General features: G+C 35.8%; 1 protein-coding gene across 4 annotated transcripts; it reads left to right on the top strand.

Annotated features, from left to right (window-relative positions):
* Window positions 1–4136: 4136 nt before the first annotated feature.
* Window positions 4137–7184, top strand: LOC127117733 (uncharacterized). Of its 4 annotated transcripts, none has more exons than XM_051047838.1 (2): window positions 4137–5688; window positions 6646–7184. In XM_051047838.1, exon 1 carries the CDS (start codon window positions 4256–4258, stop codon window positions 5654–5656), a length of 1401 nt encoding a protein of 466 aa, XP_050903795.1. In that variant the 5' UTR covers window positions 4137–4255; the 3' UTR covers window positions 5657–5688; window positions 6646–7184. The 4 variants fall into 4 exon arrangements, with proteins under 4 accessions (XP_050903795.1, XP_050903794.1, XP_050903793.1 ...); XM_051047837.1 differs by having other exon boundaries at window positions 4137–5670; XM_051047836.1 differs by having other exon boundaries at window positions 4137–5660; window positions 6646–7183.
* The last annotated feature ends 8139 nt before the right edge of the window (window positions 7185–15323 follow it).

Consider the following 15323-nt stretch of genomic DNA (forward strand, 5'->3'; position numbering starts at 1 on the left):
AAATTGTTTATCTTGTGAGTCCCCACTGCTTAGACAAACACTTCTTTGTTATCTCTCTTTGTTCTCGTGGTTCGACGAACTACGAGTGCTCTGACTTTCTCATTGCACAGTGAGAGTACGTAGGCACAAGACTTCGAAACTTTGGCAAGCACAATCCTAATTATTTCTTCTGCCTTAGGGCACCATTCATATCTTTCATGAATCATCATCTACCTTCAATCATTGAATCAGTCACTCCATGTGATATACAATTATCTTTGAGCCAAATACACTATCTCTTTGAGCTCCATCTTGTGTCAGTTTGTGAACCAAGAGTTGTTTGTGCTGTGAAACCAAACATTTAATTCTCTTTGTTTTCGGCTATACCATATATAGTGGCATATACTTCTGGCTACCCACGTATTGGTCAACGCTCGTTTTACTATTGGGTTCAGATTTCATCCCTTTTTGGAGTCAAACAACATAGTCCTTTAGTTCAGACCATACCTTGTATCACAACTTCTTTTCACCTTCCACCATTAGTTCTATGAACTACGGAGCTCTAAATTTCTTATTGCACTATAAGGATACGTAGACATGAGGGACCCAGTCCTCACCGAGCACTTTATCTATTCTTTTTCTTTTCCATTTATCCTTTCGCGAGTAATCCTTAGATATAACACTCATTCGAGCAAAAAAAATCAAAACGGTTCTTGTTGGGTACAACAGATGTGAGGGGTGCTAATACCTTCCCCTTGCATAACCAACTTCCTTACCCATATTCTCTTTTCCCAGGTTTTATCGATGTTTTCCCTTTCCTTCGGGAATAAATAAAGTTCGATGTTGACTCTGTTGTATGTTCGAGCGTGCGATGCGTTCGGGTATATTTCCGCTAGCTTCACTATGTACTTTCAAGGGGTCATTTTGGAGCATATTTGAGTCATTGGAGAGAAATTGTTTCATAGATTTTGATGATGAATACTTCTCCATTCATGGTATTTGTTAATATATCAATGAGTAACTAAGTTTCTCTATATTAGATCTTTTTTAGATGAATTTTATTTTTACTCTGTTGGATCATATGTCTGTTTGAGATTTGTTGAGTACTTTTAATGTTATTATCTTATTTAAATTTTTCTTGTGTTTAATGCTTTTTGTCGCTTACGGGAGTACAAATTAATCTAGATAATTAGGAATTTGTGACCGTTAGTCTAATTATTTGAACTAAACAATTTATTCAACTTTGTAATTAACTAGATATATGTAATTAGAAGTTGTTACTTATGAATTAATGTTATTAGAGCGCCTAATTTAAATTTGAATTGACCTAAGGAATTAGGTGATTATTGTATAAATTAATGAGATACACAACAAGGAATTGGGTGTAGTGTTATGTTAATTTGCAATGAGATAATAACTTAACTGAAACTCAATAGATACACAGTTCATCAAAAGGTAAAAAAAAGGAGATTCGATATTAAAGACTAAATCGTTTTTCACGCCTTGAATTTAATCTTATAATTTCTTGTTTTAGAACCACTTTTCAAACCCCTACCCCCTTTTTAATTACTTAATATCGCACACAATTTTCTGGTTAAATTATAATTCTCACAGAGACGATCTTTTTACTATTACTTCGACGTTATCAGTATACTTGTTGGGAGGTCATCATGACCCTACATTTTATAGATCTGTTGTTTGGACTCTCCAATATGCTACTATCACTAGGCCTAAAATAAGCTTTGCAGTCAATAAGGCTTGCCAGTTTCTTTCACAACCTCTTGATAGTCATTAAATAGTTGTTAAGAGAATACTGAGGTACTTAAAAGGGTCACTTGATCATGGTATTTTTCTTCAGCCAACTTTAACTCAATCACTTCTACCCATAAAGGCTTCCTTGATGCAGACTAGGAACTGACTCATACGACATAAGTCTTGTATTTTGCTAGGTCCTAACCTCATATCCTGGTTGTCAAAGAAGCAAACTTTAGTGGTCAGATCCCACACTGAAGCTGAATATATGAGTTTGTCCAACCACTACTACATAAAACACTTATCACAACGGTTGGTAAAGGGATACCACCATGTTGGTCCAACCGTTGTGAGGTAAAGTGTGATTGCATGTATGCATCTTTCTACCATGGACATGTGACCGTGATTTGTATCTTTGTAGCATACTATCTACCACAACGGTTACTTTAAGCAACCGTTGTGATATTCTTTAATGAATAATATTTAACAACGGTTTTGCTAAACAACTGTTGTGATATATACACGTGAGTTTATTATAAATTATGTGGAATGCTTATTTTGCAATGCTCACTAAATATATAACCTTTCAATCTGAGCTAGAATATTATAATATAAAAAATTAAGTTATATTAGAAGAACAAGTTCACGTTCAATGCTTGACAAGAGTTCTTCAACCCCTAATCCGCATTTACCTCTGTAACAGTTAGAATTTTGTTTAATTATCCTAGTTCTTAAACCACCCTTGCCTTCACCTCTAGTTCATTTTGAAAAATATTATTTAGTTTATAAATAAAATTAGAGGTGGAAAGAGGGGTGGTTAAAGATCTAGAACCATTAAACTAAGTTCTAACTATCAAAGAACAACATGCAGATAACTGATTGAAGAATTCTTATCAAGAATTGAACATGTACTTGTTTTCTAATACAACTTTATTTATAATATTATAATTTTCTAATACAATTTAAAAGTTATATATTCGGTAAGGGATTAGAAAAATACTCAAATCACATAATATATAATAAACTCATATTTTAAACAAACATTAGCAACAACATCCATAAAAAACATTCATCAACAACAAACCATAAACAACATACACGATACAACAAATATATCAAGTACTATAATGGTTAAAAAATGTACCACACATGTCCCATAATGGCGTGTCCACAATAAAATAAGGATGAAGCTAAAGTTAGAGCTTCTAACTTGTGTATATTTCGAATGGATGTCATTTTGGATCTTTCACACAAGTTTGCAACGCTAACTTTAGCTACGTCTTCTTTATTGAAACAAACATCCTTACGTACAAGTCAAAACAAGCAGAAACTTCAAACATTATGAAACAAATTTTGAAAAAAATCCATAGTGAAAACGAACCTGTTAACACTCATTGGCTAAAATTTGATGTTATGGTTTAGTTTTGGGGTTTCCATATGAGTGACAAAGTTGTTAGAGTTTCATTTTGAGAGAGACGAGTGAAAAAGTTAATAGGATTTTGTTTTGAGAGAGACGACAGTTATGTACTGAAGCGAGAGATAATTTCGCTTATATATACATAAGTAACCCCTTTCACCACAGTTTGAAAACAAAAACAATGGTGATATACAAGGTCAATCACATTATTATCACGATAAATGACAAATTGTTCGTGCTGGGATTCAAACCATTTCACTCCATGTACATTTCACTACGATTGTTACATATGACCGTTGTGACATGTCCTTTAGTAAATAGAAAAGAAAAAAAACGTCCAAAAATAAACTATTTACCACGGTTTACATAATGACCGTTGTAAAACTGGTGTTACGAAAAATATATTTTGTAATAGTGAACTCATCTTCTAAAGTCCTATGTATCCAATCCCTTCTCATTGGCTCCATTTACAATACATGTGCTCTTTGGTGACAATCTAAGCATAGTTGCTTTGTCTCACAATTCAATCCTTCATGGCACATGGAACTTGACATGTTCTTCCTAAGGGAAAAGGTGCTTAGCAAGATCAAATAATTCAACATGTTCTTCCTAAGGGAAAAGGTGCTTAGCAAGATCAAATAATTCAACATGTTCTTCCTAAGGGAAAAGGTGCTTAGCAAGATCAAATAATTCAACATGTTCCTACCTTTCTTCAGCTTAGAGATAAGTTCCACATTCGGTCAAGTTCATTGTTACTAAGAGATGACATTGTCTTTAAGGGAAGATATTAGAGTATAATTCATATAACTAATTGTGTTAAGTCAATACAATTAGATTTAACTATAAATACAACTAATTCAAAAGTACTAATCCTTTTGTCCTGAAGCGAAAATCTTATTTAAAATCAAAGCAATTAATATTAAGTAATTAATGCATATAAATAAATTTATTGGCATTTAAGGAAAACAAAAACACTTTTACTCATAAATATAATTGGAGTAAGCTTCAAGCAATATAAGCCTAGAGAAGCCTCATCATGTAAGTAGCGACGAAACCTCCTTCGCTTCTTAATCTCAAATTTTCCTTTTCTATACTCTTCGATTTCAAATGGGAGAAGACGATGTTGATATTATGACACCTGATCGAACCTTCCGTACCACTCCTTGTTCCCAATGCAATTTCCCAATTCAACCAGATTCATCAAATACATGCATCCAATGTTTACGATCAAAAAACGATATCACATTAGGGTTACCCAAGAAACTCCATCTCCTTCATTGCCCCCAATGCAAAACCTACTCCGAACCTCTCAAATCATGGATCAAACTACAATTACAACCAAAACAGCTTCTTGATTTTTGTTTAATATTACTAGAAAAGAATTTGAGTTTCAATAATCTCAGATTGGTTCGTTCTCAAACAATTCTATATGAACCAATTTCAAAGATTATCAAAATTAGGGCTACTGTTCAGAAAGAGGTTCTTAATGCAGAAACTCTTCAACAATCTTATCTTGTTGAGTTTGTTCAACACAACTGCATCTGTGAATCTTGTACAAGAGTTCAGCCTGATCATGATGAATGGAATTCTGTTGTGCAATTAAGACAACATGGATGTCTTAAACGTAGTTTCTTTCGATTGGATCATGGTATTTCGAAGCATCGTGTTGCTGCTTATGCCGTGAGAATCAATAAGATGAAACACGGTATTGATTACTTTTTCTCCCACAGAATTCATGTTAACAAGCTTCTTGATTTTATCAAGGGACGGGTTCCTGTGAGGGTTTCTGAGAGTAAAGAACTTGTTTCTCATGATACAGATGATTATAGATACACTTTTTCTGTTGAAGTTTGTCCCATTTGTCGCCATGATTTGATTTTTCTGCCTCCTAAAGTTGCGTCGAGTGTGGGAAATATCGGTCCTATTGTTGTTTGTACTAAGGTTAGTAATGTTATTACTTTGCTTGATCCGTTTACCTCGACGCAGTGTTGCTTAGATGGTGATATGTATTGGAGGGCACCCTTCAAGTCTTTGCTCACAAAGGAAGAGTTTGTGGAATATATTGTGCTTGATGTTAAGGAGGTTTTGTCAAAGGTTAATGTTGATGGTAAGAAATTCAATTTAGCTAACGTTGAGATTGCTCGAGTGAATGAGTTGGGAAAGAATGATACGAGATTTAGTATCAAGACTCATCTGGGTTATCTTTTGAAAACGGGTGATTATGCTCTTGGTTATGACTTGTGGGAGGCTAATTGTAGTGATAGTGAGATTGAATTGAAGGAGCACATAGAAGATGGTGTGATGTTAATCAAGAAGAGATATGGAGTGACATGCCTGATGAAGAGACGTGCAGAGCATCTGTTGCACTTAAAAGATTTAGAAGAAATCACCAATGAGGTGCTTGGCATATCACTAGGTGCTGAAGAGCCCCCTTTGGAGAAGAGGATGGGCGATCTTAATCTAAGTGGTGATGAACATAAGGAGAAGAAGGCAAGGAGGATGGCATGATCGGGTAAACAAAAGTAATTTCTAGGTCGAATGTAATATTTCACATTATGCTTCTCTAAGTTGGTTTAACTAGTCATATTTCTTTTGATTAACTCTCTTATTACAAAAGTCTTATTTTGATTGTTTCCAACTAGTTCTCTGTTTTTTAAACCTCTGTTCTATATGAGCCAAATCAGCGTTGATTGTTACCAAGAAAAGTCCCATTTTGAATGGTGTTATGTTATGTGACTTCATTGCGAGTATTTGATGAGATACTGACTTGATATACAAACTTCTCGTATTATGAGTTTGTGAATGTCTATTATAAACATGCCCAAATTTATTTTTTAGAACTTTGAAGTTTCAAATGCTTAATTTCCAAGTTAGGTGTTTGTGTTATGTATGTGAGAACTTTGAAAATATTCATATGTTCATCCAAAGGTTTCTATGCTTAATGGCACTAGTTAATGTAGCCACAAAAAGCCAACCAATAGAAAAAGTGTTAAATTGTGAGCCATCTCCACGAGTTGGAAATTTTGGTCGCCGGGCACTGTCCATAATAGGTATTCAACAAGTGGTAACGAATCCAGTGAAGCCTTCCTTTTATTCGTACTAGTGAAGCTACTGTTTCTCCTAGTCTTGCTCGCTTATCTTGGTCTGATATGAATAGTGGAAGGTCTCACTTTTATTTGATTTAATTATTAACTTTTGCAATGTTTTTGGTAAAATTTGTCTCTTTGCATCAATTTATATCATGAGTTATAGCTGCCATGTTATTTGCTTTATGTTTACTATTGCACGCTGCTCTGGTAGGACACTTGCCTTTAACCTTCAGAGCTCTTCCATTCACTCCTCATCGCACAAGTTATCTAGCTGCTAGCGAGAATGAATGCATCAGGCATGCAATGTTTGTGAATACTATTGTTACTTTAGTGGATAGTGTTATTAATCTGGATAAAAGTTCTCTCACTGCAGCCTCTATCTCATATACTCTTGTGTTCTTATTGCAGGAAAAATGTTGCAGTTTTCTTCATCATTGTTTCTACAAACTCTTTTGGTTCGCTTTTTCCTGTATTTTCTCCAATCTCTGAATAGAATGTTAATGTGTTATTCACCAAGGTTTCATCAATACTCTCCTGCAATTTTCTGATCAATCTGGATACCAAAAAATACAGGAACAAGCAGTGATCAATAAAGGGTTGTCAAAAAGGAGGGATTTTGGTTGATATGAAACAGTGGTTTGGTGATTTGACACATAATATTGCTTGCAAAATGGTGGGAGGGAAGTTATATTAAGTAGATGGCGAAGGTGAAGCTAGGAAGTATAAGGAAGCAATGAGAGATTGGATGTGTTTGTTTGTCTGATGCCATCCCTTTTCTGCAATAAATATTAAGCATTTTGTGCATAGATGATTCAGCAAGTGGAAATGGTGCCAGAGATGGCTAAGCATTTATTCTTTTTGGGTTCGTACCCTACTAAATGCAAAAAAAAAAAAAAAAAAGTTTTTTTTCTTCTGTATTTTTTGACACGTGACACCATTAACTATTTAATAAATTTTATTTAATTTAAGACCTATCCTGGTAACATAAATTTTGATATGTATGACAAGGGGAACAGAATGTTTCCCATGAAGAAAAAAACTGGAGGAAATAATGTGAGGTAATCCCAGCATCCATCTATTTAAATGATGAACAACAATTATAATTAAAACATTTAATAAAAAATAGTATGAACATATCTCAACCATTTATTTATTTTAACAAAAATAAAACAATTAAATCAATTTCCTTTTTTTCAATCTGTTCCCATTTCTCTTAGAAACCTGATTCCAGAACTTCATATTTTCCCCACAAAGCCATCTTCAATTCCATTACTCAAATATGCAGATCTCACAAATGACGGCAACGACAGCTTTTAGGAAACGTGAAAAAACGCGATTCTGAAAATCGGCGTGTTTGGGGAAACCGTTTGAGGAGTGTCTGGGGAAACCGTTTGGGGAAATCAATGGCAATCGCCTGTTTTAGGAAATTGGTGGCAGTTGTGATCCGTGGATTTCGCGAAGGTTGCAGCGATGTACAGGATGCGACTGCTCTGATGTTTCAACTTGCATATATTTCAGATAACATTGATGCTTCAAATTGCAATTTGGGTGAAGCGGATTTAAGTAATACAGCAGGTTAGGCATTAGGCATTGACAGAGGTGACATTTAATTACTATCGCGGCAAAATAGGAAGAACAAACATAGAGGCTTTAAGGTGGATAGATAATATTCCTTTGGAGAAGTGGGCAAGAGCGTATGACGGAGGACAACGCTGAGACACATGACAACTATCATGACAGAAGTAATAAACTTAGTACTTAAGGCAACCTGGAACCTTCAAATCAATGCATTGGTATAGTCTTTGTACTATCGATTGGGATCGCTCTTTGGTAAAAAAAGCCATCAGTGGATAAAAATGTTAACTTCTGGGCAAGTTTTCACGGATAGTTGTAATAAGGGAATGATCGAAGAAATGAGTAAAGCTAACAATCATAATGTCATGTAATTTGATCGCGATAGATTCTATTTCATGGTCCATGAAAAAATTAATCAGAACGATGGTCGGCCAACAGGTACTTTCATCGTTGACCTTAGGAAATAGTGGTGTGATTGTGGAAAATTTCAAGAATTTCACTTACCTTGCTCCCACGTCATCGCAAGATGTTCTAGTATACGCCATGACTACTCCATTCATATACAAGACGTGTTCAAAATTCTTAACGTATTCAAGATCTACAAGGAAAGCTTCCTTGGACTTCTCCATGAGGAGAACTTACCACAATATGGAGGATTTTCTCTTTGCCACGATGAATCTATGAGAAGAAAGAAGAAAAGACATCCAAACAGTACCTGAATTAGAACCGAAATGGACACTGTTGAAAAAGAAAAGAGAAGGTGTGAGATTTGTCACGAAATAAGCCATATGCGTAGAAAATGTCCAAATGCAGCAGGACCTCTAGATGATTACGCTGACTTTTTTAGTTCATCTTTTAGTCAAGTATTTAGTTATCTAATGTAATGTCTTTCTAATGTCTATGGAAAAAGCAGCAAGAAATCTATTTAATATTAAAGACTTATGATTATATAGTATATTCACATCAACGGAAATTCAAAATACTTAACAAACTAATCAACAACAACAAGCAACACAAGTGGACATTCAACTTCTCTGTTAACTCCATCCCTACTCTAAACGCTCAAAGGGATACAAGGTGTATAGCTCTGAAACCAAAATGGTTAAAGAGTCTATACATATCAAATTCTCATCCACCATTGTCTGTAACTCCCATAAAATCATGGAGCTATCTTGTAATCGTTATATGTGTTTGTTCATGTCGTCTTCTAACACCCTCAAGAGATCGGGTCCAGCATGCTCATGTCGTCTACAAACACTTTTATGGGACTGGATTTGACCTGCTAATATCGTCTACCAGTGCTCTTATGGGACCGGGACCGACCCGCTTATATCATATACCAATATTCCTTTTAACTGGTACCCGATTTGTTCATATTTATGCAACATAACATGATTATTCCTTCCTACTCAGCCTCAACAACTGGATCTTGGGAATTCTGGTACATACATAAGCTCCCCGATCACGAGGTACAACAGATTGAAGTGTTCTGACATAAAAGTCTTGGAATAATTCCTTCTTCCTTAAGCCGGTCACCTATTCAGTAAGTTACCATGTGATAGTGGTTTTTCAAAGAACAATAATGACAATTATTTTCTCTCTCTTTGTCATGATGATTTTTATGGGGAACCAACTTGTCATCATGACTTTAACTCGATATAGCTTCTTGACTGTTGTAAAATTCACTTACATAAAAAAGACTTTTTCCTTCTTTGTTCCTTTACCGTTTGTGATTTCTCTTTCTTTTTCTTTCAAGACTTGTTGATCAAATTTTCTTTGCACCTTCTGTCAATTGTTTTTCTGCAAGCACATATATCTAAATCATTTTATATACGATCTAAATAATACATGTACGTTCCCTCAGGGCGAATATCAGTCAATGGGATGTATGGACAACGATACTCGACTTTTCTCACCTTCATACGTCGACCACCAAACTGTCAAAAACCAGTGTTAATGGTTGCAATCAGTGTTCTTAAATTCGATTGCGGATCTAGACAAACACTCATTTTTTTCGTCTTACTCATAAAACACAAGAGCCCATACATACATGTTTACAATTTTTTTGCTAGGTGAATTGAATTATGTTTCTTCACATCAAGCCATATATAGAAAATTAATACACGATTCACTGGCCTTTCATTGACTGAGTGAGGGTCTACTAACAGAGACATCCCCCGGCCAATGAATGTCATGGATGATTAAAATATTTATTAAATTAAATAATTATTTTAAAAATTATTAAATTACCAAACTAATTATTATTTATTTTTTTTAAAATAAATAAAAAATAATAGTAAAAAACTAAAAATAAATTTAAAAAAATTATTAAATTACCCTATCTTTTTTTTCTATTTTCCATAGCCTTTTTTGCCTTTAGACATTCGACTTGTCGAACTCTATCTGCTAGTTAGGCCATACCCCTCAGATATTGGATCTCCAATTTTTTCTGATGGAATAATCTAAGCCCGTCGCGACCATCTTGACTAGTTCATATTCCGGTACTTGGGTGAAACACCTTACCTTTAACAGTCGAAATCTGTTGAGGTAATCGTTTATTGGTTCAACGAACTTTCGCTTCACACTTGCCAATTCTTTCAGGCTAATCTTATATTGCCCCATGTAGCATGGTTCGTGAAATAATTTTTCTACTTGAGTCCAATTACTTATGGAGTGTGCATGAAGTGTCGTAAACCACGTGAAACAATTTTTTGTGAGGGAATTAGGGAAATATCTCATCCTTAGATTCTCGTTGTTTGCTACATCCCATGCTTCGGTCAAATATCGAGTGATATGTTTGACTGTGGAGCCACTAGTGTCACCAGCGAATTTGGTGAACTTAGGGACTTTGCAATCCCTTGTGAGTTTTGTCTGTATTACATATTCCGACAGAGGGGAAGTATAGTTAGGCCTATGTTCAAACCATTATGGGCCATGATTCTTTTGACCATGGCTGCAAGGTTATTTTTCCCGGCCATATTTTCTTGATGGGCTTGATGGACTATTTGGTCAGCATCTTGATTTCTATTGACTAACACAATTGGTGGATTCCTTTGTTCGACACCCACAAGTATCTATTGTTCGAAAACTTTAGGCATAAACTACTGACCTTGGTTAAGTATATTTTCCTCATTGATTATTCCTACATTTTGATTTGGCCGACACCATCTGGGTCGAACTTGACCCTGAGGGGCACCAAAGAAATCAGCGATTCGAAACATTTTAGTCGCTAATTGCTGATAACTATGATTCATATTCTGAATTAGAGGGTTAAACATAACGCCTATTTTTTGGGTGACCATGTTAACCATTTCATGGTTACTATCGTATATTTTTTGTCTCATACCATCATAGAATTTATGGTTACTGGTGGCATCACTGAAGGGGAATCATGCCTCTAGTTGTGACGGTAGTTTTTGACTAGGATTGCTTATAGAAGACCCTGATGCCAAATCAGGATTAATAGGTGACAACACAATTGTGTTGTCTGTAAAAGTTGATGTATTCGAGTGCTAACCTGCCATCATTATTGTTGTCATACTATAAGGTTGTTCTCGATTAAACATAGGTAATGTTAGACTTAGAACATAGGGTCTAAAGTTACTTGCCATAGATTGTGTAACCCCTAGTGCTGCGGGGATACTCGACGCTATTGACGGGGGAATTATAGCCCCATCTTGCGCAATTGAAGGAGCCACCGTCGTACTTATTATGAAGGTGTTTGCTCCATTCGAAGGTGCAGCGACTCTGCCTCCGCTTGTAGAACCAGATGATCGTTCTTCATTAGTATTGGAATTTCTAAGATTTGTCATTCTAACATATCTTCTTCTAGTTAGAACGGGAACATCCTTATGTAAGAACAAAAATTGTTCTACAACAGATTCCATGATTTTGATGATAACAAAGGAAGAAACCAAAAATGGCACCCTAACGAAAAGTTTCTAAGTGTGCAGGGTTCTAAAGAAAGAAGAAACAAATATGATGATGTCATCAGATGCAAAACAAGATCAGATGCAAAATCTCAAGTATCAGAAGCATCTAAAGAGGAATCTCATTCAAGAAGCTCTGACTCTGGACAAAACTACAAAAGTATCAGAAGCATCTGAACATGAAGTAAAGTCTAGAAGCTCTGACTCTGAACTAATGCCTTCTGTAAACTCTGGAAGTTATCAGCGCCATCTGAACTTTCAAGAAATAACATCAGAAGCAAGATTCTCCAGAAACACGAAGACTCTAATCAGAATTGTTAATCATGATGAAGTAACGTTTAAGCCAAGTTAAAGTTCTGCAAATGGATTTCCTCAATTAGAAAGAGACGTTAATCTCCACTTCCAAGAGAGAAGATACTAATTGTGGTAAGTAGTCACTTCTAAGTGAAAAAGTCTACTGCAGAAGCTATTAATGGAATGGCGTAACTACATCTCAATATCCAACAGATTCAACGCTACTTCAACTCTACTTCAACTCCTATAAATAGAGAAGAAATCTCATTCAGTAATGCAAGAAATCACTAGCCAAAACTATACTGAAATCATATCACGCTCAAGAAAAACATCCTTGTTCTTCAAAGATTTTCACTAAGCTTTTGCTTATCAAGTGAAAAATTTGTTCTTAAGTTTGTAATATTTGCTTTCTTAGAAGCACTCTAGATTACACATCTTGTATCTAACTTTTATTTGTTTGTTTTCCTCAAGTGACTCTTTGTAGTCTGTAGACTTGAGAGGACTAAGAGATTTTCTTCTCTCTTAGGGGTTGTTTGTAATCTTTCAAGATTAGTGGATTAAGTCCTTGTTGAAGGCGAAATCACCTTGGCCGGGTGGACTGGAGTAGCTTTGTGTTATAAGCGAACCAGTATAAAATCATTGTGTGATTTCATTTTGCAAAAGCGCTTATTTTTTTCAAACAATTCAAACCCCCCCTTTCTTGTTTTTCTCACCTTCAATTGGTATCAGAGCTCCGGCTCTGTTATTGATTTTCTAATCAAACACTTAACCGTGTAGAGAGATCCAGTACGAGAAAAACAATGGCCCACTCAAATGAGAAAGATTCTTACAATGCCAAGCCTCCTGTTTTTGATGGAGAAAAGTTTGATTACTGGAAAGATAGAATCGAAAGTTTCTTTCTGGGTTATGATGCTGACCTCTGGGACATTGTCACAGATGGATACACACCTCCAGTCTTAAATGGAGCTGAAGTTCCCAGAAGTAAGATGTCAGATGATCAGAAACGAGCTTTCAAGAATCATCACAAGGCCAGAACCATACTCCTAAATGCTATATCTTATAACGAGTATGAAAAGATCACCAACAGAGAGACTGCTAAAGATATACTTGACTCTCTGAAGATGACCCATGAAGGAAACTCCCAAGTCAAGGAGACGAAGGCTCTGGCGCTGATCCAGAAATATGAAGCCTTCAAGATGGAAGATGACGAAGCTATAGAAGCTATGTTTTCCAGATTCCAAACTCTTATTGCAGGTCTTAAAGTGCTAGACAAAGGATACACGACTGCAGATCATGTTAAGAAGATTGTCAGAAGTCTGCCAAAGAAATGGAGACCAATGGTTACTGCTCTGAAGTTATCAAAGGATCTGAACAATATCAGCCTTGAAGAACTTGTTAGTTCTCTCAGAAGCCATGAGATAGAACTAGAGGAGGATGAGCCTCAGAAAAGGAACAAGTCAGTGGCGCTGAAGTCCAGACCTGAAAGACGGAAGTCAGACAGAACCAAAGCCCTTCAAGCAGAAACTGCAGACACTGATGACTCTGAATCTGAAGACTCTGATGATGAAGAAGAACTGTCCTTACTAACCAGAAGAGTTAAGCAACTCTGGAAAAGAAGGAACAACAACAACTTCAGAAGATCAAGACCCAGAGGGGATCGATCAGAGTCAACTTCAAAAGGTAAACCTAATAAAGATATTACCTGTTTTGAATGTAAAGAAACAGGTCATTACAGAAATGAATGCCCCAAGCTGAAGAAAGATAACCCTAGAAAAGAAAGCTTCAAGAAGAATACCTTCAGAACAAAGAAAGGATTAATGGCCACCTGGGACGATAGTGAATCAGGATCATCAGAATCTGACTCTGATGAACAAGCCAACGTAGCATTTATGGCTACCACATCCAGCAGCTCAGATGAAGAATCTGAAGAGGTATTTTCTGAACTTTCTAGATCTGACTTAGAATCATGTTTATCAGAAACTCTTACCTCTCTTCAGAAATTAAAACAAAAAATTAAAGACATTAAAGGCCTTCTTAAAGCAAAATCTGAAGTATGTAGTAGACTTGAGACAACAATTCTAGCAAGAGATGATACTATCAGATCTCTAATGATAGAAAGAGATGGAGCTAAAACAAAAAGCTTAGAATTGGAAGAAACGTTGTCTCAAGCACCACAAACTTCAAATGAAATTATTTATAAATATGAAGAAGCCTTTCAAAAATTTCTGAAGAATGGGATAGATAGGAGTATTATGGCATCCATGATTTATGGAGTAAGTCAGAATAACAAAAGGGGAATTGGATATGATCCTGAGAAAGATAAACCCTCTACAAGTGATCAAATTAAATCTCCTTTTTCATACCACTACACACATACACAAGAACACCAATTTAAAAATGCTAGAAGACCCAAAGTTGTGAGAAACTCTGGGAAAACTAATCTAAAAGGACCCAAGAGATTCTGGGTACCGAAAGATAAGATTATCTATGTTGCAGATATCCTATGCAGCAAAGTTCAAACACCAGTCATGGTACCTGGACTCTGGATGCTCGCGACATATGACGGGAAGAAAGTCTATGTTCCAAAGCCTGGAACTTAAAGACGCTGGATTTGTAGGCTTCGGAGGAGATCAGAAAGGAAGGATCAGAGGCTCCGGAACTATTGGTAATGGTACTCTTCCCTCTATATCTGATGTTCTTTATGTAGAAGGATTAATGCATAACTTGTTATCCATAAGTCAATTAAGTGATAACGGTTATGATGTAATCTTTAATCAAAAAACGTGTAAAGCCATTAGTCAGAACGATGGCTCTGTCCTTTTCACAGGCAAGAGGAAAAACAACATTTATAAAATAAATCTTTCTGATTTAAAAGATCAAAATGTTAAATGTTTAATGTCAGTTCACGAAGAGCAATGGGTATGGCATAGACGCTTAGGCCACATTAGCATGAGAAAACTTTCTCAGCTAACTAAACTTGAGTTAGTCAGAGGCTTACCTAAACTGAAGTTTTCTTCAGATGCTCTGTGTGAAGCTTGTCAAAAAGGAAAGTTTTCAAAAACATCTTTTAAAAAGAAAAATGTTGTTTCTACCTCTAAGCCTCTGGAGCTTCTTCACATTGACTTATTTGGTCCTGTGAAAACAGCATCAGTCAATGGAAAGAAGTATGGACTAGTAATCGTTGATGATTACAGCCGCTGGACATGGGTAAAATTCCTAAAGCACAAGAGTGAGTCTCACTCTGTATTCACCAGTTTCTGTTCTAAAGTGCAAAAAGAATTTGACTCT

The sequence above is a fragment of the Lathyrus oleraceus genome, chromosome 2, assembly GCF_024323335.1.
Source record: "Lathyrus oleraceus cultivar Zhongwan6 chromosome 2, CAAS_Psat_ZW6_1.0, whole genome shotgun sequence".
In the NCBI taxonomy this organism is placed as follows: Eukaryota; Viridiplantae; Streptophyta; class Magnoliopsida; order Fabales; family Fabaceae; genus Lathyrus; species Lathyrus oleraceus.